Source organism: Raphanus sativus, chromosome 3, assembly GCF_000801105.2.
Source record: "Raphanus sativus cultivar WK10039 chromosome 3, ASM80110v3, whole genome shotgun sequence".
In the NCBI taxonomy this organism is placed as follows: domain Eukaryota; kingdom Viridiplantae; phylum Streptophyta; class Magnoliopsida; order Brassicales; family Brassicaceae; genus Raphanus; species Raphanus sativus.
In genome coordinates this window covers 20,030,615-20,052,963 of record NC_079513.1, presented here as the reverse complement: position 1 = coordinate 20,052,963, position 22,349 = coordinate 20,030,615, and the positions used below count along the sequence as shown (strand labels likewise).

General features: G+C 33.2%; 3 protein-coding genes and 1 pseudogene across 5 annotated transcripts; 2 read left to right on the top strand and 2 right to left on the bottom strand.

Annotated features, from left to right (window-relative positions):
- Nucleotides 1-2,059: 2,059 nt before the first annotated feature.
- Nucleotides 2,060-4,016, bottom strand: LOC108848100 (protein NETWORKED 4B). 3 transcript variants are annotated; one of them, XM_057004922.1, is made up of 4 exons: nt 3,905-4,016; nt 3,348-3,395; nt 3,149-3,260; nt 2,060-3,065 (listed from the first exon to the last, which is right to left on the bottom strand). In XM_057004922.1, the coding sequence occupies exons 2-4, from the start codon at nt 3,360-3,362 to the stop codon at nt 2,335-2,337; spliced, it is 858 nt and encodes a 285-aa protein (XP_056860902.1). In that variant the 5' UTR covers nt 3,363-3,395; nt 3,905-4,016; the 3' UTR covers nt 2,060-2,334. The 3 variants fall into 3 exon arrangements, with proteins under 3 accessions (XP_056860902.1, XP_056860901.1, XP_018477018.1); XM_057004921.1 differs by having other exon boundaries at nt 3,873-4,009; XM_018621516.2 differs by lacking the exon at nt 3,905-4,016 and adding an exon at nt 3,666-3,802.
- A 3,164-nt stretch (nt 4,017-7,180) lies between these two features.
- On the bottom strand, nt 7,181-10,133 carry LOC108844584 (root phototropism protein 2-like; annotated as a pseudogene).
- A 1,135-nt stretch (nt 10,134-11,268) lies between these two features.
- On the top strand, nt 11,269-13,213 carry LOC108844152 (uncharacterized). The gene is made up of 6 exons (XM_018617370.2): nt 11,269-11,632; nt 11,718-11,921; nt 11,996-12,085; nt 12,180-12,329; nt 12,488-12,655; nt 12,749-13,213. Exons 1-6 carry the CDS (start codon nt 11,480-11,482, stop codon nt 12,998-13,000), a joined length of 1,017 nt encoding a protein of 338 aa, XP_018472872.1. The 5' UTR covers nt 11,269-11,479; the 3' UTR covers nt 13,001-13,213.
- Nucleotides 13,214-16,710: 3,497 nt separating this feature from the next.
- Nucleotides 16,711-18,601, top strand: LOC108843893 (probable WRKY transcription factor 21). The gene is made up of 3 exons (XM_018617045.2): nt 16,711-17,945; nt 18,023-18,148; nt 18,226-18,601. The coding sequence occupies exons 1-3, from the start codon at nt 17,161-17,163 to the stop codon at nt 18,368-18,370; spliced, it is 1,056 nt and encodes a 351-aa protein (XP_018472547.2). The 5' UTR covers nt 16,711-17,160; the 3' UTR covers nt 18,371-18,601.
- Nucleotides 18,602-22,349: the final 3,748 nt, after the last annotated feature.

Sequence of the window (22,349 nt, the reverse complement as noted above, 5' to 3'; positions counted from 1 at the left end):
AACATAAGGCCCGACATAAAGGGCAGACTGAAACACGGATCTAAACAGCAAGCCAAACTAAAAGGAACTGCGCCACTACTAACCACGCGGCACGATCAACACACGGCCATCTACGTGCCAGTCTCTCCTTACACGCTTACCACGCGTCTCGTCTTCTCGAATCGAGACCCAAACACCGGAGCAAATTCCGATCGCCAGTCTCCCGTATTCCACCTGATACTCGTCGGAGAACCTCGTCTCCATCTCTTTTCTGACCAAAAACCCACTGCCAACAACTGTATTGGCTGTATAGGGTTTCGTCAGTTTCTTAACTCCGGAGAAAAACCACCGCAACTGAACGGCGCCTCACCGGACCTCGCCTTTGGCATGCGTCTACCACGCATCCAACTCATCACCAGACCCAATTCCACAGAGAGCATCCATCGATAGAAACCGAGATCTCATCTTAGATTTAAGCCAACGAAATTTTACAAAACTAAGCCGGCCGTCAACACCACAGGAAAAATGACGACGCCGAAATCTAAGCCGGACGGTCACCAGAGTATAAGCACACCACCGGAGTCAAGAGCCGGAAACTTCGTCGAAGAGAATGCGAACAACCGGAACCAAATCCAGTCAACCACCACGAAGAAGATGTGACGCTGGAAAGGAAGCCCACCGTGGACAGATTCTCGCCGGAAAACACCGGCCTTAGTTTTCTCTCCTTGCTTCCTCTGGGTAAAATCGATGAGAGGAAACAGAGCAGAAGGAGAGAGTCCAAATATTCTCAGCTTTTACCAGTATTTTATATACCAGAGTAATCGATGAAACTAATAATATAACCGTATATTAAATAAAGAAGAAGAGAAAACAACTTTTCTTTTGAAATAAAAGGGACAAAAAGTTGTCCAAGGATAAAAGCTTACTTTAGACAAATGCAGAAGAACAAAGAGTTTATGATTAAGAATGCTCATAGAATGGTCTTCATAAAGCCCTTTATATCATCTGCCTTGAAGATGATTAATATAATCATAAACTAATCATCTGTGTCCACCTTCCTAAATAAAATATTGTAAGTAATATCGCATGAATCTTAAAAAATCGTATACGCGGCTCTGAAAGTGTGAATACGCTTTCTTTACACGTCACAGCATCTCACCTGCTTATTTTAATTTTCTTAAAGTCTTCTTTGTGTTAGAAAAAAGAAAGACTCAATGATTGTAACATAGTGTTATGATATGGGAGAACATCAATGGCGGATCTTCAACGTCCAAAATTTTGCATGTGGTGTCGTTGTGATTCGAGTTAGACAGAGAGAGATGGATATATGAAACTTATTTTTTCTGACATCACACCAAACCTTCAACAAACTTAGAAACTTAATGAATTTACAAGCTAGCTAAGTTGATGGTGAAAGATATTATGGATAATTATCAATCAAGACATGTGATCCATATTGATTATTCTCTATTCCTCTCTAATTATGTAATTTATCCTATCATTATCCTTGCAGTATCACCTTGTCATTACTTTGATTTTCATATTTATGTGTATTTGCTCTAAAGATATAATGCAATACAACACAGTATTCCATAAAAGATAGCCATAATCAACTATGCAATATTGGTGTAATGGTAAAACAAACTTTGGATTGCTAAACAATCCAAATTCGAAAGCATTTTTTACCTTTCATCCTGTGACCACTTGGATATGAACTCATTGCTTACAGTTTATTTGGATATCAAAACGAATTGGTCTGTGGGCTATATTTTCCCTTGAAAATTAGTTTGAATTTTTTTATAGGTTCAAAATACATTTTTAAAAATAGCCATAATCTAAAAAAATAATTAAACTCTGATGATGCAATCGCGTATTGAGTAACTAAGAAGATAATTCGATTCCTACTACAGAATTGACTACTCTTTTTTGACAAAATATTGAATAATCTGTTGGGTTTATTAAAAAATGTAATATTGGTTTGGGTTTTATGTCCTGTTTGGTTTTATGTTCATCAAAGGTTTGTTTGGTTTACTATTGACAAATGAAGATTTTGAACTGGGTTTAACAAAATTAACATCTGTGGGAAATAAGATCGAAATTTTATTTTCGAAAATAAATAGAATGAAGTCATACTTCAAGAGACATCTGATGCTATATTATAGTTCTCGTTGGAAAATAGCTAATAGCTCTTTATTCTGTTAAAATGAAGTAGCAGTGGACGTTAAAATAAACGCGTAGCACAGTTCAGGCTCAAGCATTTGGCGCATACCCATCCATGATGAATTTCAATGTCAATGGAGTCAATTTGGCATCAACCCACCGTATTGACTTCAAAAAAAGAAGTGATCGCCTATCTCATATGTATTTTTTAAAACAATACAAAATGATAATAATAGAAAGAGACACAATACCACCAGACGTGGTTGAGCAGAAAAGAGTGGCCCCTGCATCTTTAGTTTCCTCTTTAACCAAATGAAGACTCTCTTTCTCAACACCAAGTTGAGTTTCTGCTTCAGAGGAAATGCAACGATTAAGCTCAATCTTCAGATTAGCGATCTCTTCTTCTTGCATTCGAATCTTTATATTAGCTTCTTTAAGCTCTCCTTCATATACAGTAATTTTCTGAAGGAGATCAGTGTTGTTGGCACCATTAAGACGTTCCTGTTGTAGCTGGAGTTTCTCTTTAGTTTCTTGAAGCTCAAGTTCTAGATCAGCCATCCTACGGATCAATGCCTCGTCGCCATCTTCATCATCAGGAACCGATTTAGACTCAGAATCAGAATCAGAATCAGACAGAGATGATGAGTCTTCTTCATCTTCCTTATGAGGGTGACTCGATTTCTCTTGGGAAGTAGGAGATGATTTCTCAAGAGAGCCCTGTGACTGTGTCCCAGAGAGATGCATTTTCTGAAGTTCACCACTAGCTTGATCATAACGCTCAGCCAAAGCGCGGTACATGCGGTAAAACTCCTCCACAAGGTGGATTAACTCGGGACGCTTCTGGTAATACATCTGAGCTTTCTTGGCAAAAGAGTCTGCGTCTTCTTCAATCAACTTTAACATGTGTTTCACACGGTCATCCATCTCTGAGAAGCCATAACAAAGAACAAGATCAATACATTAAGTGGAGATATATAGATCTTTATGGTAAATAAGGCAACATATATACTCTCTAGATTTTCTGCAAGCCACTTCGAGTTCTTGGGACAATTGTGACTGTCCCACCACCATGAGTGTGATTTCTTGGTCATAGACTTCTTAAACTGCTTCTTGCTAAGATCCTGGGAACGTCAGACATAATTGAGTAAATCTTAGGACCAAGAGACCAGAACACAAGGACCAAGATAACATGATGGTTAATTTCTTACCGCAGACGAGGCCATGACTTTGAGAGGTGTAGAGAATCTTAGAAACGCCTACAAGAAGATTCAAGATTGTTAACGAGGTAACTAATAAAATGTTAAAAGACTTGACTGTCTGGTATTGAACATCTGCTCGACTTTATTGAAACAGTTGGGACAAAACAAGACACGTGAAGCTTTAACATCCCATCTTGCCAAAATTTTCAAGAAATCCTAAGATTTTCAGCATTTAGCCGCACTTTATTTGTATGAAACTAATAATATAATTGTATATTACAGAAAGAAGAAGAGACAAAAAGAATAGGAGGATATATAAAAGCTTACTTTACACAGCTCAAGAACAAAGGGCTTATGACTGAAAATACTCAAAGAATGGTTTACATAAAACCCTTTATATCATCTTCTGCCTTGAAGATGATTAATCTAATAAAAAATGCTAATCAACTTTGTTCCACGTTCTCCAAAGAAAATATTAAAGATAATCAAAAGAGTATCTCAGATGAATCTTGAAATCTACACGTCACAGCTCACCTGCTTATTTTAATTTTCTTGTCACAGCTCACCTGCTTATTTTAATTTTCTTGAAGTCTCCTTTGTTTTAGAAAAAAAAGAAAGACGCAATGATTGAGACATTGTGTTATGATAAGAGAAAAAAAGATATGGGAGAGCGTTAATGGCGGATCTGCAACGTCCATGATTTTGCATGTGGCGTCTTTGTGATTCGACAGAAAGATATCAGATATGAAACTTATTTGTTCTGACATCAAACCAAACCTTCAACAAACTCACTAGACACATATATAATCTATTAAAACTGAAGTACAAATTTAAAATAACCCAGATTTTTCCTAAAGAATTACAAGTGAATACCATTCCCTTTTTTACTCTTAATCATAAATAATTTTAATAAATAAAATTACAAAATACATAATAGATATTGTATCCTTGAAATATCATATGTGATACACCAGGTTACCTAATATTTAGCTAACATAAAAGATTGAAATCTTTCATTTCCTAAACAAATATAAATCATAAAAACAAAAATCTGCAACAAAATTATGTTGTAGGATATGTTTTCCAAGATCTTAATTTTTGGTAAATAATACTTACTTTAATTTTGGGGTGATTTTTCTGATTTTTATAATATGAGTCGGTTTGAAATATATGTTTTCCAAAATATTGATTCGAGTACGAATTAGAAATGTTAAATGTTTATCAAAGTATTTAGAAGTGTGTCTTTAATATTTTCATTCAACTAAAGTAATAAACAGACGTGTTATTATTAAAAAAAATTGAAAAAAATTATTTTCAATTCATATGGAATATGGAGATTAAAGAAAATGAAGACATGAAATATGAACAAATATTTAGAAACAACATTGTGATACATCTTTCTTCTATGGTTTTGGTATTTATGATATTTTATCTAAAATTCTTTTCTTTTCAACTGAGTAGTTTAAATATGTAAACATAACAAAAGAATTTTGAAATTAAATTTAAAAATATTAGTATCAGTAAGAGACATAAAATAGATATCCTAAAATGAGAAACTCTAATGTGATATTGATCAATAAACACCAAAGTTCTGTTAAAAGGAGAACAAAACAGAAAAGATTAGATTGTACAATTAATAATCGACATCTACGCAAAAAAATAAAAGAAAATAACACCCGCACGGGTGTGCGGATCAAACTCTAGTCTATATTATTAAAAGAGAAGTACACATATAAAATGCCCCTTAGTTTTAAGTGTTATTTACACTTCTATGCCACTGACATTAAATAATACTTCATATTTTAATGTTGTCTTTTCTACTTTGATTAATGTGTTTTCCAAAATCTATATTTGAATTAAATACACAATTAAATAATACTTCCTATTTTAATGTTGTCTTTTCCACTTACATTAATGTGTTTTCTAAAATTAAATTTAAATTAAATATATTTCATTAATTTCTCAATTAAATCAATGTCAAATTCAAATAAATACATTTTTCACTTTGATTAATGTGTTTAATGGACAAACTATATTTATTGGACAAACGATTCATGAAAATTATAATATCAACTCTTCATTGAACAAATCTGAACGAAAAAAATATTACCAAATTTGAACCGAAACTAGATAATATCCAAACGGATTTACCATTTTGGTATCTAGAGAACCATAACTAAACCTTATTCAAACGAAATATTCGGATATTCGAATGTATTTAAATCATATTTATATACTTCAATATGTTAGCTATTTTTCGAGTTAATATCCAAGATATAAGCTATTTTAAGTTGATTTGAAATATAAAAAATAGTCAAAAGTAAACATCTAAAGTAGATAAAAAATAATCAAAACACCAAAAATATTTAAAATATATGTATATTTATTCTTCATCCAAATATTCAAGTTAAATTTATTTTAATTTTTAATTTAGATACTTTAGCTTACATAACTCAAATTTACATGTTATATTTTTTTAGATTTAAAGATATTTAAAGATATATAAATTTTGAAAATTTTAAAATAATTTAAACAGGTTATCAAACCCGCAAAGATCTAAATCAAACCGGAATCAAAGTTTATAAATACCCGAATAGAGCTAGAATCTTTAAACTCGAAAATCTCAAACCCGAATAAATTTTAACCGAATTCGAGTGGATACCCAAATACATATCCCTAGCTTAGTCAATATAAAACGATCAAATATTATAAATATACTATTTAGTATAAATAAATAAAAACTAAAACTGAAAATTAATACCCGTGCGGTCGCACGGGTCAAGATCTAGTAATAAATTTACAAGCTAAGTCGATAGTGAAAGATATTAAGGATAATCATCAATCAAGAAATGTGATGACCCATATTGCTTTTTCTCTATGATTCCACTAATTATGTTATTATGAAAGTGCAAGATGGGTCTAATATAGAGAATCACACACACAAATACCATGTTTTATTTATTTCACAAAATACTACAACAAAATAATAATGAAAATTTTTCTCTACATAAAAAAAGTGTATTACTAGCTAGTTCTCTTTCAATTGACTTACATGTCCGTCCCATTTATATAGAAACACTAGCCTAATGATCTATACAGCTATACTTAACCCAACAACTTCTTATGACCCCTTAGAGCACCTTTATCGGACGTATTTAACCCGTCTCTACTGTATTTATCATTAAAAAGAAAATGAAAAAGAAAAAAAATAGATTGAGACGTTTCTTATTTGGAGTCAAAGAAGAAACGTATACGGGACACGTGTGAGCAAATTGAGAGGAGAGAGGGGAGCATGGTTTCGTGCTCTGGTTCTGTTCTCTCTCTTTCTCCCTCACGAAGAACGGTGATTTCCTCTGGTGCTTCCACCGTTGCTCAACTTTCTTCTAAGAAGCCGGAGACTTCCGACGGAGTTATGTCTCCTGCCTGCCTTCATCCACGCCGCCGGAGATTTCCTCTGACTGCCTTCACCCGCTCTGCCGCTTCTTCCGTACCGAGACTCTCTTCACGATCAGGTAATCATCGAAGTTGAGAACTTGATATAATGGGCTGATTCCTGGTTGAATTCATTAGGGTTTTGCTTCGTTTGGTTGATAGCTTTTAAAGATTGGATCTTTAGCTATGTGGATGCTTTGTCTGTGAATCTTTGTGTAGCTTTGTTGAGAAAAGTTGGATGATTTTTTTTTTGATGCAAAATGGTACTATGGTTGTTCTTATGTCTTCTGTCCACTTACGTACATTGAACCCCAAAACCTTTATGCTTAAGGTGGTACTCAATACAACCTTTATCTACTTATACTCAGTTGATGTCTTGGCTCGCCCTAGCCAACTTCCCAAGAAAGAAATATTTCCAAACTTCTTTTATGAAATCACGCATCAAAGGCAAACAAAAGAGAGCACACTGGACTAAGAAATTTATACACAAACTTAAAAGATCAAACGTTTCATTAACCTAGGAGATTGAGAATCTTCGTCTTCTTGGCTTAGTAATATCAACACCAGCAAGATCTTCATCAATGTTAGAAGTATCCTTAGACCCATGTCTAAACGGATTCCAACTTCCCAAGCTTCTTCGAAACAGATGAGAAGAAAGTATATTTGCTGTTCTTGCTACTTACCAACGCCGTTGCATTCGAAGAAGAAGCTTCTCCAGCAAACTTCTGCAGATCCGAAACATACATCTTCATCTTCATCAGCTCACTCCTCAAAGCTTCGTTCTCTCTAGCCAACGTAGTGTCAGTTATAGCCTGTCCACGTGTCGCTAATGCCTCAGGTACTATAACTACTTCTTCTTCTTTATCTTCAACCCCGCTTCTTACCTTTAGCTGATCGTGGTAAAGCGCGTGAAGAACGACGTTCACTGGTAATCTCTTGTTCTGCAAAGCGTGGAGACGTGCGTCGCAAGAAAGCTTGAGAGGGTCCATCGAGCTATAAACTTTTTCTCTTTCGATCTTTTCTAGGTTCGGATGAGCTTTCAAGAAGATATCTACCGCTCTGTAGAGATCGTCTTCTGACTTTCTAGCGGACTTCGGAACAAGGTTTGCTATCACCCTAAACTTGGATACCGTGAGCTCCAAGCAAGTAGCGATCTCCGCTAAGTAAGAATCAACGGTCTTGGCAATTCTTTGTAGCGAGACAGAACATAACCCTTTGCTTTTCTCCTTTTCGAAAAAACCGGAGATGATTCTCCCGACGCTGTCTAGGTCTAATAGTCTTTCCCCATCGTAGGTGAAAGAAGGTATCAAGAGATCATCGACGGTGACGTGTTCAAGAACGGCGGAGATTCGTGTCTCGACCTCGTTCTTGCATGCGAGTGAAGTGTTCACGAAGTCAGCGCAACGGAGGAGAGAACAGAGGAAGTTGATCGGGAAAAGTCCTTTGTCTGAAGGTAAGAGAGAGACGATTGACTCCACGAGACATCTCTGTTGAGTTCTCTCCTCGGAGTCGTTGTTTTCGGTATCGGAATACTTGACTCCTCTGCCGGAATGGTCTCTGACGAGGTCTCTTAAGGATCTCTCGGTGTAGGTGATGATTGCAGAGGCTAAGGAAGATGGCTTGATACCTCTCTGCTTCATGGAAGCTACCACGTCCGCGAAGAAGTCGATGTTTAAGATACAGAGCTCCTCCGTCCACCAGTTCGGTGGTGATCGCCGATCACTGATCGGCACGGGAACATTGCCTCTTTGCAAGCCTTTTCAAACCAACAAAAAAAACATAGATTAAATTGATCCGAAACCTATATTGCATTATGGATACGTGAGACTCAAGGAACTGGAGAAAAGATAGATTAAATTGATCCGAAACCAAACCTAAATAGCTGATATGAAAGTGATTATAAAATCTAGTACGGTTAATGAGTTCACTTTTTCACTATAGACTAAACATTGAAACAGAATATAAATTACTATAATTAATGTTAATCCTAGATTGGGGTTTATTTTGGTTACTATAAGTTAGAAAAATTAACCTAGATATCAATATTCTAAAAATTGATCTAGTACGTCAAATTGGTCACAAAGAAAAAATGGTTTAGGCAGCACCACTAGAAGACAACTCGGATATAAACAAAACAATTTTTAGAACAATCCGTATAGGCAGCGTCTAAGCTTTTTGCGTAGCCGTTTATCCTCTATACATCACTTTACTTACCGCCTAATGATATTCTTGAATACTACTAAACACTAACCAAAACCAGGATCTAAGTTTAACACATAGAAAGTAAGTGAGAATAAGCTATGAATTAAGAAAAAACCTTAGCACCGATGACATCCACACAACGGTGGACGACACCAATATCACGAGAAATAGGAAGGAGTATCTCGCAAGACTTGAGGACGACGACGGCTCCAGAGAGGCTAGAGAGAGTGACCTGAGAAAGGAAGTCTTGTGTCCTACCAGCGAGGTTGTTGTCGCAGTACTTGTCAGTCATCTGAAGAAACTCGGCGGCGCAATGAAGAGCCGCCACGTTCTGGACGGTAATCTCGAAGTTAACACCGTAGCAGAATTTGGCAGCTTTTTCGAACATCGCAGGACCTCCGGGGATATCCGAGAGATCTATTCTCGCCACGCCGCTGTCTTTGGATTCCATTATTAGCTTCCTCATGTAGTTGCTCTTGGCCACTAGCATGAACTACATGAGATCAAGAAAATTTGTAAATAGAAACTCGTGTTGTTATTAACCAATTATTTTTACCCAGACATGTACATGTAGAGTTATAATATTATAAATGCCTCAGTCGTATATTATAATGAAACTCATAGTTCATCAGCTTTCTTAAAAAGAAAAAGAAAACTCATATAGTTCAGTTCCAATTCGTTTGTGTGAGTTATAGACGACAAAAACAAAAGCAAAGTCATTTTTCTAAAAAAAAAAAAAAATGCTGTGAATCAAGAACCAAGATTTGTTGTTACCTTATGAAGGGGAAAATTAGCTTCTCCGACATAAACTACAACATCTGTAGGAATATCTTGTGAAAAAACCCTGCATTAATAACACATATACAAGTTTTTGACCAAAAAGAATAAATAATAACACATATACAAGTTGATTAGGGAGGATGAACCGAGCCGGAAAGTTCTTCATCTGCTAATATCTAGATGGGACTGGACTGTATCGTACCATTGACCGGTTCTCTGAAGAGATGAAGACATGGTGTTCATGTTGATGGGGTTCATCCTTTCAGTAGCCATTTTTAATAGATGTGTAAAACGGACAATATAGGAATAATTGGATAGTGTCTATATACTGAAAAATATTTAACGTAGGTCAAGGTCCCCCTTCTATCTTCTTTTTCTAATGTGTAACCTGTCGTTTGGTTATGTTGTTTCGTTATTATCTCCTTAAGATAAACAATACAATCTTTGTGTTGGTCGTCGTCGTTTTAACCATTCTTCTCTTAACATTTCCCTATATTTGGATATACTTGCATTGGCTGCTGTTTTAGGCAATTGGGGAGTTTCTACCTTACATGAACGTACGTTTTCCCAACCAGTTAATTATTCAATTTTTAACAATTCATAAGGCATATTCATAAGGTTATCACTTACATTAAAATCAGAAATCATTTCAATTTTTTTTTTGCTAACCAAAATCATTTCATTTCATTTCAAATTTGGGTAAAACAATGTGGTAACCTTCGGAAAAAAGTCTATATTGCAACATTAAATGCATTTTTACACGAGCTGGCCGGAAGATCCAGTAGGATATTAAAAATTTCATGAAGTAGTAGATAATAGTCTTATCTGGTTATGGATATGGAAATTTCAGATATCGGATACCATCTTTTTCTTTCTTTTGTGGGTAGGGCTGTGTAATAATAATGAGCAACGGTCCCGACCTCAGCTGCTAAACCGACGAGACATGAAACAGAGGCTATAGAAAACAAAATGAAAACCACTACTGAACAATTTGGGCCAAAGTTTGGTTAATTGTCAAAAAGCCCCAGTGTCTACGTCAATATGTAATCTCGCTTCTTCCACTTCACACACTAATGTCATCTTTGTTAAAGTAACACGCCAAAGGAGTTTAGAACATCTCACTCTCATTAGAGATATCTCTTATCCGTTACATATGGTTAGGGGAGGGTTGCATGCATTCGGATAATATAGACATATCCTAACGAGAAAAGCTCGCTTGATGGATTTGACCAAGACAGACACAAAACATAAAAGAGTTAGAATTCGTGATTTATTATTTATGGATGGATTAACGGAAGGATTTGACTGGATTTTTCACTATTGCCAACAATAATTTCGTAATCCAGTTGTGTTTAGTACCGGACCAAACCGAACAAAACAATGGACTCTACAAAATCAAGTAGACCAAAAATCATATCATTAAACCGGATGCACATAATCAAGTCTATTTCATGAGTAAACCGGTTAAATAAAATGATAGAAAACCAAGATTAAATAACCGGATACGCACCCGTTGCGTTTAGAGTTCAGTCACCAGTCACCACCGTGATGGGGAGATAGATCCCAAATTTGATTCTCACAGGAAAGCCCTACCCTAGATCCGACCCGACCCCCCAAAAAAAATCGAAGACTCTTTTGATTCCAATCGATGATCGTGAGAGAGAGAAGTTGAAAAACGAAATCGAGGATCGATCCAAGGTTTCAGATTTGATCTAAATTTCGCGAGGATGTCTTCTTCTTCTTCTTCTTCTTCTTCATCTTCTTCTGCTTCTGCTGCGTCGTCGCTAGCAGCGAAGGCGATTAGAGCATCTTCAGCGCACAGAGACTCCTCTCTTTCCTCTGCCTACTCTTCTTCTCCTCCTGTTCCCACTCCACCAAAGGTCTCTCCTTTTCGTCCATATGCTTATTACTCTGTTTTTTTTTTGTGCTTCAATTGAAATGTGTTATCTTTTTTTTTTTTTACAGGAGGTGGTGGTGAAGAATAAGAAGGCTCATGAGTACACGTCGATGAAGAGTTTGAACAACGAGCCTAAACGAAGCTTTTGGGGTAGTCTCGCTAGTAAAGCTAAGGCTCTTTTAGATGATGAGGATCCTCCTCAACACTTACCTCAAAGTCCCACGAGGATGGACCACAACAGCACCCCTTCTTCCACTACTTCAGGAACTAAGGTTGGTTTTAAGATTCATCCGCCCTTGGCTTTTATTATATTATTCTCTTATTTAAGTTGAGAACGTTGTTGCAGGAAGCTGGTAGGAAAACAGAGAATCCTTCGTTGCAAAGAAGCTTAGATGCCATCACTTCCTCCTTGAATTACATTGGTTCTGCAGTTGAGGTTTAGTTTCTTACTCTTTCATGCACCATGTTTCTGACTCTGGTAAGAGACATACTAAATGATAGCTGGTTGTGTGGTCTGTGAGTTTCTTTAGGAGGGTATTACTGCTGTGGAGACACGTACCGCAGGGATCATTCAGGAAACACGTAAGAAGATTAAGAAGAAGCCTAGTCTTTCACGGAACCACCAGAATCCTGAGATACAACAAGCTGATTTGGAGATTCAACTCAAGGCTTCTCGCGACGTAAGGTGCCTCCTGCTCTGTATCATTCTTTTATTGCTTCCCTGCCACCACCAGCGAAGATGATATCTATCTTCTTTCTGCTGTTGTTGTGATATAGTATCTTCATTTACTGAGTTTTAGAAATCAGAAAAGAGTTTTATAGATTTTATGTCAAACAGGTTGCAATGGCCATGGCTGCCAAGGCAAAGCTTCTTCTTCGGGAGCTGAAGATGGTCAAGTCTGATCTTGCCTTTGCAAAGCAGCGGTGCGCTCAGCTTGAAGAGGAGAACAAGGTTCTGAGGGAGGATCATAGCGGCGAAAACAGCCAAACTGATAACGATGATCTTGTATGAATAACTACTATTTACAAAAGCCTTTTATCTTTTTTTTGCATATTCTGATTATTTGGTTTTTTGTCTTTTTGTCTCTCATCTATATAGGTGCGACTTCAACTTGAGACTTTATTGGCTGAGAAGGCTCGGTTAGCTCATGAGAACTCGATATACACACGCGAAAACCTCTATCTGAGAGGAGTGGTCGAGTACCACCAGCTTACAATGCAGGATGTGGTCTACTTTGATGAGAAGACTGAAGAAGTAACCGAGGTGTACCCTATTAACGTCACTTCAGTGTCTTCTCCATCAGATATGTCTCACGCTCATCCAAACCCACAAGTGCTGGAGTTCAAATGAGACACAACAACAACAACACTCGGTTCATTCTCTTCTTGTAGTGAATCAGACAACAAGACAAGACAAACGTTGTCTGTAAATCACTCTGTATCTGTAGAAAATATATGTATACTCTGTATTCTCTTCTCTTTAGAACCTATGAATGCTATTTATAGCCCTTAAGTTATTATATTAAATAATAAAGGAATATCATATTGTTCCCCTTCAAAACTATGATTTTTTTGTGTTCTATTTTATATATATATTATTTTTTGTTTGGTTGAAATATCTTTTATTAACAACATTTATTATTATTTTGTGACATTTTAAGTAATATGAAATTTTAAAATATAAAATTAGAGTTCAAAAATGTTTTATGTTAATTATTAATAGTTTAATTTAAGTTATTTTGTAAATATTTAGATATATATGACAAATATTAATTAATTTGAGTGAATTTAAGTATGTCATATAGTTTTTAGAGCTTAAATACCCGAACCCGATCCGGATCCGATATGGACCCGAAAAATTATGGGTATTTTATAGGTATTAAAATTATAGATCTGAACCGACCCGGATCCGAAAAGACCCGACCTGGAACCGATCCGAAAAATTATAGATACCTATATAGATCTAAATTTCTAGGACCCGAAGGATCCGAACCCGATAGAACCCGACCCGAACCCGACTCCGAAGACCCGAATGCCCAAACCTACCAGAGACATAACGGGTTAATGGTAAAATTCAATAGAAAATAAACTGGTAAAGAATCAGAAACCAATGAATCATTGAACTAGGTTCGATTATTAAAATATAAAATCTTGAGTTTAAATTAGACATTATTTTATTTTATAAACTATTTTTTCTAACAATAGGGAATATCTTTTATATGTGGTTTTCAAATATTTTTTTGAGATTTTAAATTTCTATAATTATATTCATTCAAGTTTTTATCATTTTTACAAAGTTTCCACAAGTTACAGTTGTAAATCAATTGAATCCAAATCTAAAATTCTAACCAAAGTGATTTTAACTGATTTCTACTATAAGTAATTTAGTTTATCGTTCGTTTCATGTAGTTTTGGGTTTTTAATTTTTTGTATGGTATTATTACACATTGAAAATAATGTCTCACTTTCTAAGCTTTAAAACTGTGAGTTTGTTTGTCGATATTTTCTATTTATTTCTATGCAGTAAATATTATATTTATAGGTACATGATTAATTATAATAATGTTATTTTGGTTGAAATCAGTTGAATTATAATAAACCGTGATTCAAAAGCTTCTTTGATTTGGTTATCGGTTCGGTTTTATAAACACTAGGGAAAGAAATTATCAACAACGTACTGAACAATACTTGACCAATAGACTCTTAGCAATGGAATCATTAAGTGTAGTAGATATTTTTGTCTTTTAATGAACTTAACTTTTTGCTAAGCGCATAGAAACTAATTTGATTTTCTACTATAAATCCGTAGACCAAAAAAGCAATGTTTTGAAAACCGAACCGGATACCGACTCAGTGAAGCTACTGGTTGACTGGTTAGACTGGTTCAACCGGTCGAACCGGGTTTTTAATTTTTATAAAAATATATATAATTATATATTTATACTATATAAACTTTACTTCTACATATAATACTTTCTCTATTCTTATTTTATTAACTCAAAATAAACAACAAACATAAATCTGATTAGTATGTAAACTAAAAATTTAAAAAAAACAAATGATTTACAGTTAAAATAACTATATTTATTTATTTTTACAACTAACATTTCAAATTTTAAGAATATGGTAAAATAAAAATAGTATATAAGAGTCAAAAATATATTTTTCACATTTTTTCTTAGAACAATTAAATAGTGATAGTTGAATACTAATTATAAAATATTAAATTTTAGCTAGTAATAATTAAAAGCATTTAATTATATGTTAATTTTAAGAACCGGGTTTTAAAATTAAACCGGGTCACCGATTTTACCGGGTTTCAGCCGGTTTTACTGGTTTTTATCAAATCCGGGTTTTAAACCGAACCGGATTCGGCTTCTTCAGCGAATCACGGTCGGACCGGCCGGTCCGATCCGGTTTTCAAAACACTGCAAAAAAGAAAAATAAGTGTTAAACTGTAAAAAGGTTCTGATTCCACTTTATTTTCTGGTTTTAATAAAAAAATTGATGTTTGAAAATAAAATAAACAAGAAATTGATTTTTTTTGATCAATCAAGAAATTGAATCAAACGATCAAAAATATACCACCTTTAAAAAGACACGTTTATATGTGGTAAAAAAGTAACTGTTGAATTAAGAAAAAGCGAGGTTGATTGTTTGTGGTTTTTCAAACTGTTTTTATTTTTTGTCTATAAAATCTATTTTTTGCCCATCAAGATTTTGAAAAAAACAATTCCCTAAAAAATACAGAAATCAGATGTTTATCTATTTTCAAGCAAAAACCAAAAACCATGTTTTGTTGGGTTTCTTAACAATTTACGTGGATTGTGTATATTTTTAATTTCTTACTAAAATATTTATGTATTATGTATTAATATAAACTAAACAAAATATTTTACATCTAAATCTAATATAAAAACATAAGAAAATCTTATACTGAGGAATAAAAGTAACATAATTATTATTTTTTTATTTCAAAAAACAATCTAAATAATTTTATTGATAATAGATATTTAATTTTTAATTATTTATTTAGTAATGTCACATTTATAAAAAAATAATTTACTTATAAATCATTTTTAAAAAATAATTATTAGAATAACCAAAATTTACAGAATAATCAAATAACTGATATCTAAAATTTAATCTAAATATATTCATAAAATTAATATCCAAAAACAAATATTGCCAATGTATTATATATTTACTACATTTTTAATTCAATTTGCATTTAAGAATCTAGCTATTAATTTTTGTATTTTTAATTTTTAAATTACATATATTTAATGTATTTTACCATATTTTAAAATATAATTAAATTTAATTTGGTTAATATAAAATATAATTATTCATTGTCTAGAATTAAATACACTTTAAAAACTAATATTGATATTTGTATTTTTGTAATACTGAAATTTCATAATTTTTTATTCATTCGTACCATATTTTATAAAATATAATTAAATTTTATTTAATTTGTTTTGAAATATTAATTATTTATATATTTTCCTATCAATAAAAACTAAATGTAATTATGCATATAGCTAGTAGTTTTTATTTTATAAAATTCTATTAATTTAAAATAACTTTAATATAAAACAGTTTATTAATAGTTAATTTTACTTCAGAAACAAAAACCAAAATCTTAAATCACCATTCAAATTTTTCAAAAAGCTAAAATCTACTGAAACACCAAAAACCAAAAATTAAAAACCAAAAGTTAAAAGTCAAAAACCAAAAACTAAAATTTAAAAACTATCCAATCAATCATTTCCACTTTTACTAATTTGGTTTTACCTGGACAAAAAGAATAAACTCAAGAACTTCGAAATAAAACGATCTTACATAAGTTTTCCTTGAAGTATATGTTTATATAGTTCCTGCCACGAAATTAATTATAGACAAAGCATAATTTGCCTCTTTGCGATAGTTTAATGAGTCCCTCCCTAGCTTTAACTAATCAAAAACGAATCTTTTAAGGTCTTCGAACGGGACCCACCTTATTCCTTTGTCTTTTTTCCTTCTTTGCTTATTCGCCAAAATAAAGCTGTCTTAAAAAAACCGAAGAAATGCTTTCAATGTTTTTTTGGTTGAGTGATTGCAGAAGCTAGAGAGAGAGAGAGAGAGAGTCAAGAAAGTCTTCTCCTTCACACCTTCCCTTTTTGCGAACCTCTTCTCCTTTTAAGATGATGCTGGAAGAATCTCGCCTTTGACAACTCATTCACTACCCTCTCTCTCTTCTAAAGGAAGATCCGTTTTGCTTTTTCGCTTCCTCATCATCCTCTCTCTCTTTCATTTCCTCCTCTGTTTTTGTTTTTCTCTCAGTTAAGAAAGCTTTCGTCTTCAAGCTTAAGAAAGGCAACTTCTTTTGGGGTCTTGTTGAGACTTGAGACGGTGGGATTGTGCAGAAACGGAAACTTGACTAATCTGGGTCTTTCCCATTTTGGTTTCTAGGGTTTGATTAGAGTCTTGTGAGGGAATAAAAATTAGGGTTTTATTTAGTTTAAAGACATGGAGGAGGAGATAGAAGGAACCAACAGAGCAGCTGTAGAGAGTTGCCATAGAGTTCTCAACCTCTTATCCAGCAGACCACGTCAGCAAGATCATCTGTACGACATGAGCTTAGTGTCTGAAACTAGAGAAGCTGTGTTTAGGTTCAAGAGAGTGGAGAATCTGTTAGGCAGCAGCAGCAGCAGCAGCAGAAGTGTGGGTCATGCCAGGTTTAGAAGAGCAAAGAAGCCTCAGACCCATTTGTCTCAAACCACTTTCCTTGATCCTTGTCTCCAAAGAACAGAACTTACATCATCTCAGAAAGCACCGGTTATGCTCCGGTCTGGTTTCCATGATTTGAGCTTGGGACCCACTGATTCTCTCACTTTAGGTTTGAGCTCAAATGCAAAAGCCCCTCCTCTCCTTCAGCTTAACCAGCTGGCAGTGTCTCCTTCGGGTTATCCCAATTTGTTTCCAGAACATCAACAACAGTTACATGAACGGTTACAGGCTCACCATCATCACCAGCAGCAGCAGCAGCAGAGGCATCAAGCTGAGATGATGATGCTTAGGAAGTGCAACAGCGGGATAAGTTTGAGCTTCGATAACTCGAGCTGTACACCGACCATGTCATCCAGTAGGTCCTTCATCTCATCGCTTAGCATAGATGGTAGCGTCAACAACTCCTCCTTCCATTTGGTAGGGGCTCCGAGTTCAACGGATCAGAGTTCACAACACTCTAAGAGAAAATGCCTCATGAGAGGTGGTGATGAACATGGTAGCAGATGCCACTGCTCTAAGAAGAGGTCAGTTGCAATTGCTTGTCTCTTTTTTTTTTGGTATTTTCATTTCACACTATTAAAGCTTGTTGGGAAATTGACAGGAAGCATAGGGTTAGGAGATCGATTAGAGTGCCTGCTATAAGTAACAAGGTTGCAGATATCCCTCCTGATGATTATTCGTGGCGAAAATATGGTCAGAAACCCATCAAGGGCTCTCCTTATCCCAGGTATATACACTTCTTGAGGCAGTATTGTGTATAAAGTATGAGTCTTTTTGAGAATTTTTGTGTGTGTGTGTGTGCAGGGGATACTACAAATGCAGTAGCATAAGAGGTTGTCCAGCGAGGAAGCACGTTGAGAGATGTTTGGAAGATCCGGCAATGCTTATTGTTACTTATGAAGCAGAGCATAACCACCCGAAATTGCCATCTCAGACCGTGACAACTTAACTTTCATTATATCATGTGGCTTCTCTCCTTTGTTTGCTATGATGATCGACCTTGATTTTTTGCTCCAGTATTGTGTGATATATGATGGGAGCAATGCTTTTGTTGGGGTGGATTTGCTTTGTGATAAGAGTTTAATGCAGTTGTTGGGTTTGGGTTAATGAGTAAATGTAGTCAAGACTCTTTTGTTTCTCAAGTGTATTGCTCTTTAATGATTTGAAGTTCTGTTCTCAATCTCTGTTTGACTTTTTTGTAACAATATGGCTGGTGTTGTTAGATTTTGGAGATTTGATTTCTAAGTAAAATAGTTTTGAGAAAGTTAATATTGGGTTCTTTTGAGAATCTGTGAGAATAAATGTATGAAGTTGTTAAACTAAGAATAAATTATGCGGACTAATTATCCAGTTAATTCAAATTTTAACATAAATTTTAATATCAATATATATTATTTAATTAGTTTTGAATATTAAATTAATCAGAAGATAGACTTTGCCTTTTTATTACAACTCAACCTAGATAATAGTTTGGCACTTGTAAAATCTTTTATTTATTCTATTATCAAATATCACATCTAAAAAGTATCATCATCATAATAACCTAATAAAATTGTATTAATACTCTAAAGTAACATAAATTATAAATCTACAAAATAAACTATAAGTATCAATTATCAGTGAAGCTTATGAAATCAAACTCTTTTTCATCAAAGTATTAATTGCATTTTATATGAATTTCCTCTTCAGCGAAGTTTATATAGTGACACATATTGATAAAATCCACAATAATTAAAAACATACTTCAATTTTCAAAATAATACAAACAAAAGTAATAAATTATATATGTCTAGTAAAATCTAGACTCATATTTTTATTTTCGTTTATCGGTGAGAGATTATATTATTTGTACTCATAGTTTTTGATTAGTAAGATAATCCAGTGACATAAAAGAAAAGCAAACTTTTTTTAATTAATAAAAAAAAATTAATATTAATTTAAAGTAACCATAAGATGAAAAAACTATAAATTATTGCTTTAATTTGATAATACTTGTTAACAATAATTATCCCTGAATATAATAAATATTTATTGAACAATCACTAAAACGTTTAAAACTAACAATTTGAAAAGTTATTTATTAAAACTAAAGACTAAACTTAAATCATGTAACAAATAAGTTTCTAAAAATAATAAAATATGATAAATAAAAAAAAACTAAATTCATGGAGAAAGTAAGCAAAACTAAAATTAACACCTAAAATTATTTAATATATGAAAAATAAATAAAAATTGCAAATTAAAATTAAGAACATGACAAATAAATAAATAACTAAAATTATGGAGAATATGAAAATAAGCAAGTTACCTAATATTATTGTAAATATTAAAAATAAGCAATAAACAATGACAATTCCTAGGTGTTTTGTCCGCACATGCGAAAATAATTTTTTATGAATAATTATTAGTTTATGTCCTATTAATCTAAAACCAACAAAATAAGTTATTATTTATGTTTTCAAATAGTTAAATCAAACATCAAAGTATTTACATATGTCAAATATTTTTTATCAAAATATATACATATTATTGTGTTACTTTTTAAAAAACACTCATATCTTAGAAATAGTTTAGAAAATCTTTATATAAATGTTTTTACTTGCTAATATTTAATTATATTTTTTCGTATCATAATTGTTTTTAAATTTTATAGTAAAAATATTGTTTTAAGATAGCAACACAATATATATATAAGAATTATCTTATTTTTTAATTTTTGATAATTTTATAGATATTCTTTTACTCTCAATTATTTAATATTTAATATAGCATATAAATTTTATATTATTAAAATAAAATTCGTTTTAATTAAATATAAAATTCATTAAGGGTATTGTTTAAATTAATAAATTAGTGAATCAATTAGAAACTAATAATAAATAAATAACCTAGCTAAAAGTCTAAAACCTAAATATGAAAAATAAGAAAAGTAACTAAATTTTAATAGAACATATGAACTTAATATTATTAAAATAAAATTGTTTTAATCATATATAAAATTCATTAAGCGTATTTTTAAATTAATAAATTAGTGACTTAGTTAAAAATAAATAATAATTAATGATTTAGGTAAAACCTAATAAAATATAATAAATAAGAAAAATTACCTAAAATCATGGAGAACATGACACATCAGCCAAATTACTTCATAAATAATAATATAGATCATAAAAGGAATTTAGAAAACAAAAAAAAACTCAATTCATTGACAAAAAAAAATCAAGACAAATTTGAGTGTATTATTTCCAAGTTCGAGCTTCCATTTGAAGAATATAGTACCACCAAGTCAAATCGTCCTATTCCGCACCACAAATGGGAATGTTGTTGAGCTTCAAGATTTCCTCTATGAAATATATGTATGCTACTAGTATTTTTTTAACAGCTTACTAGTGATAGTGATTAAAGTTACAAATGGAATGTCCTTTCAAGATTACACATCTCATGATAGATGCATATCACATTGTTGGGGGTCTCTCAAATACACAACCAAAATAATGAAGGCTCGATCCAAACCCACTCGATGCTTCAAACAGAATATTCTAGAGTCAAAAGAGAGTGTATTTCTAGCGCCCTTGATGACATAGAAGTTCTGAAGATTTGTTTTACCGTGAATCTCCCATATTTTATTGGACTGGTTTTAAGAAGCTGGTCTTATAAGCTAACAAATGAGGAATTATATATCACGCATGAGAAAAAGATGAAATTTCATGATCAACTCCTTTGGAAATAAGATTTGCATACACATTAAACATGAAATGTGAAGAATAAAATAAGAAATCAAAGATTAAACATGAAATGTATTTCAAAATAATTACCCCGTTTGGAAGCCAAACTCAGTCATTCTTCTTCTTCGATCGATTTTACTAGCCATGTGATTTTGAACCGAAAGAAACTCGCTAAATCGAACCAAAATTTTCAATTAGTTTGATTAACAAGTTTAGTTTAATTCGGCAGATTTATAAAAATTTGATTTTCAGTTCGGTTCAGTATTCAGGCGGTTTGGTTTTTCAAAAAAAATTGCTAACCAAATTAACCAAATTTTGAATAAAATTATCCAAATTTAACCAAAATTTTGACCAAAATATAATCGAAACAAAAAACTTCTGATAAAAAGAATAAAAACCAAACTACCCGAATACTGAACATAACCAAATTTTTCCGGTTCAATTGACAAGATTTTGGTGGAACCGGACTTCCTAAATTTTAAACTACCCAAACATCTGCAAGCCTAGATTTTACCATTCGAGGCCTTTTTGACGTCTTAAGACTATGAAAACCAAATCCACATCATCCCGGATCATGCCAATACCACCGAACTTATCATTGAGGGCACCATTTTCAACTTAGGAAAGTACCCTATATGTCGTGTAATCTGAAACTACTTACGACCAAATAAATCTTGACCCCCAGTGTCTACATCAGATCATTTGGAGAATCCATCAGTTTATCAGCTTCCAGATAATACATCTCCATTAACCACCCATAGTGTTAAATAAAGAGGAAACCAGTCTTGGTTGATAACAGAGATAAATGATAAAAAATGGTCACATATTTCGATCACTTGAAGCGTCCGTACAGTAGCTACGGGATTGAACAAGAAGAAAATACAAGTGGAGTGGATCGTTGATTGGTTATGATTTATGAACATGTAGTGGATGTAAGTTATTGTGAATTTGCAGCTATTGCTCTCTTTTTTTTCTTGGCCATTCAATACATATTTTATTGAATCAAGTTTCTCTTTCTTTGGAGAATATATAGGATCGTTAGTAGTTCATCATTGTTACATTGTCATAGGCTCTTGTTTAACCGAGATAGTTGTTGTTGTAGATCGTCATTTTCCTTGGTCCATGTTGGAGCAGAGAGTTGTTGAAGGACAATTACAATCGGCCTCGCGTCTAGACTCACATGCTATCCTCCATGTGTTTCGT

What these genes read in the sequence shown, in the direction of transcription:
- LOC108848100 (XM_057004922.1), bottom strand. An exon ending in GCTTGCAGAAAATCTAGAGA is followed by an intron (nt 3,066 to 3,148) that starts GTATATATGTTG and finishes ATGGCTTCTCAG; the next exon opens with AGATGGATGACCGTGTGAAA.
- LOC108844152 (XM_018617370.2), top strand. Translation starts at nt 11,480, where the DNA reads ATGTCTTCTTCTTCTTCTTCTTCTTCTTCATCTTCTTCTGCTTCTGCT. An exon ending in AACTCAAGGCTTCTCGCGAC is followed by an intron (nt 12,330 to 12,487) that starts GTAAGGTGCCTC and finishes TATGTCAAACAG; the next exon opens with GTTGCAATGGCCATGGCTGC. An exon ending in AAACTGATAACGATGATCTT is followed by an intron (nt 12,656 to 12,748) that starts GTATGAATAACT and finishes TCATCTATATAG; the next exon opens with GTGCGACTTCAACTTGAGAC.
- LOC108843893 (XM_018617045.2), top strand. Translation starts at nt 17,161, where the DNA reads ATGGAGGAGGAGATAGAAGGAACCAACAGAGCAGCTGTAGAGAGTTGC. An exon ending in TGCCACTGCTCTAAGAAGAG is followed by an intron (nt 17,946 to 18,022) that starts GTCAGTTGCAAT and finishes GGAAATTGACAG; the next exon opens with GAAGCATAGGGTTAGGAGAT. An exon ending in AAGGGCTCTCCTTATCCCAG is followed by an intron (nt 18,149 to 18,225) that starts GTATATACACTT and finishes GTGTGTGTGCAG; the next exon opens with GGGATACTACAAATGCAGTA.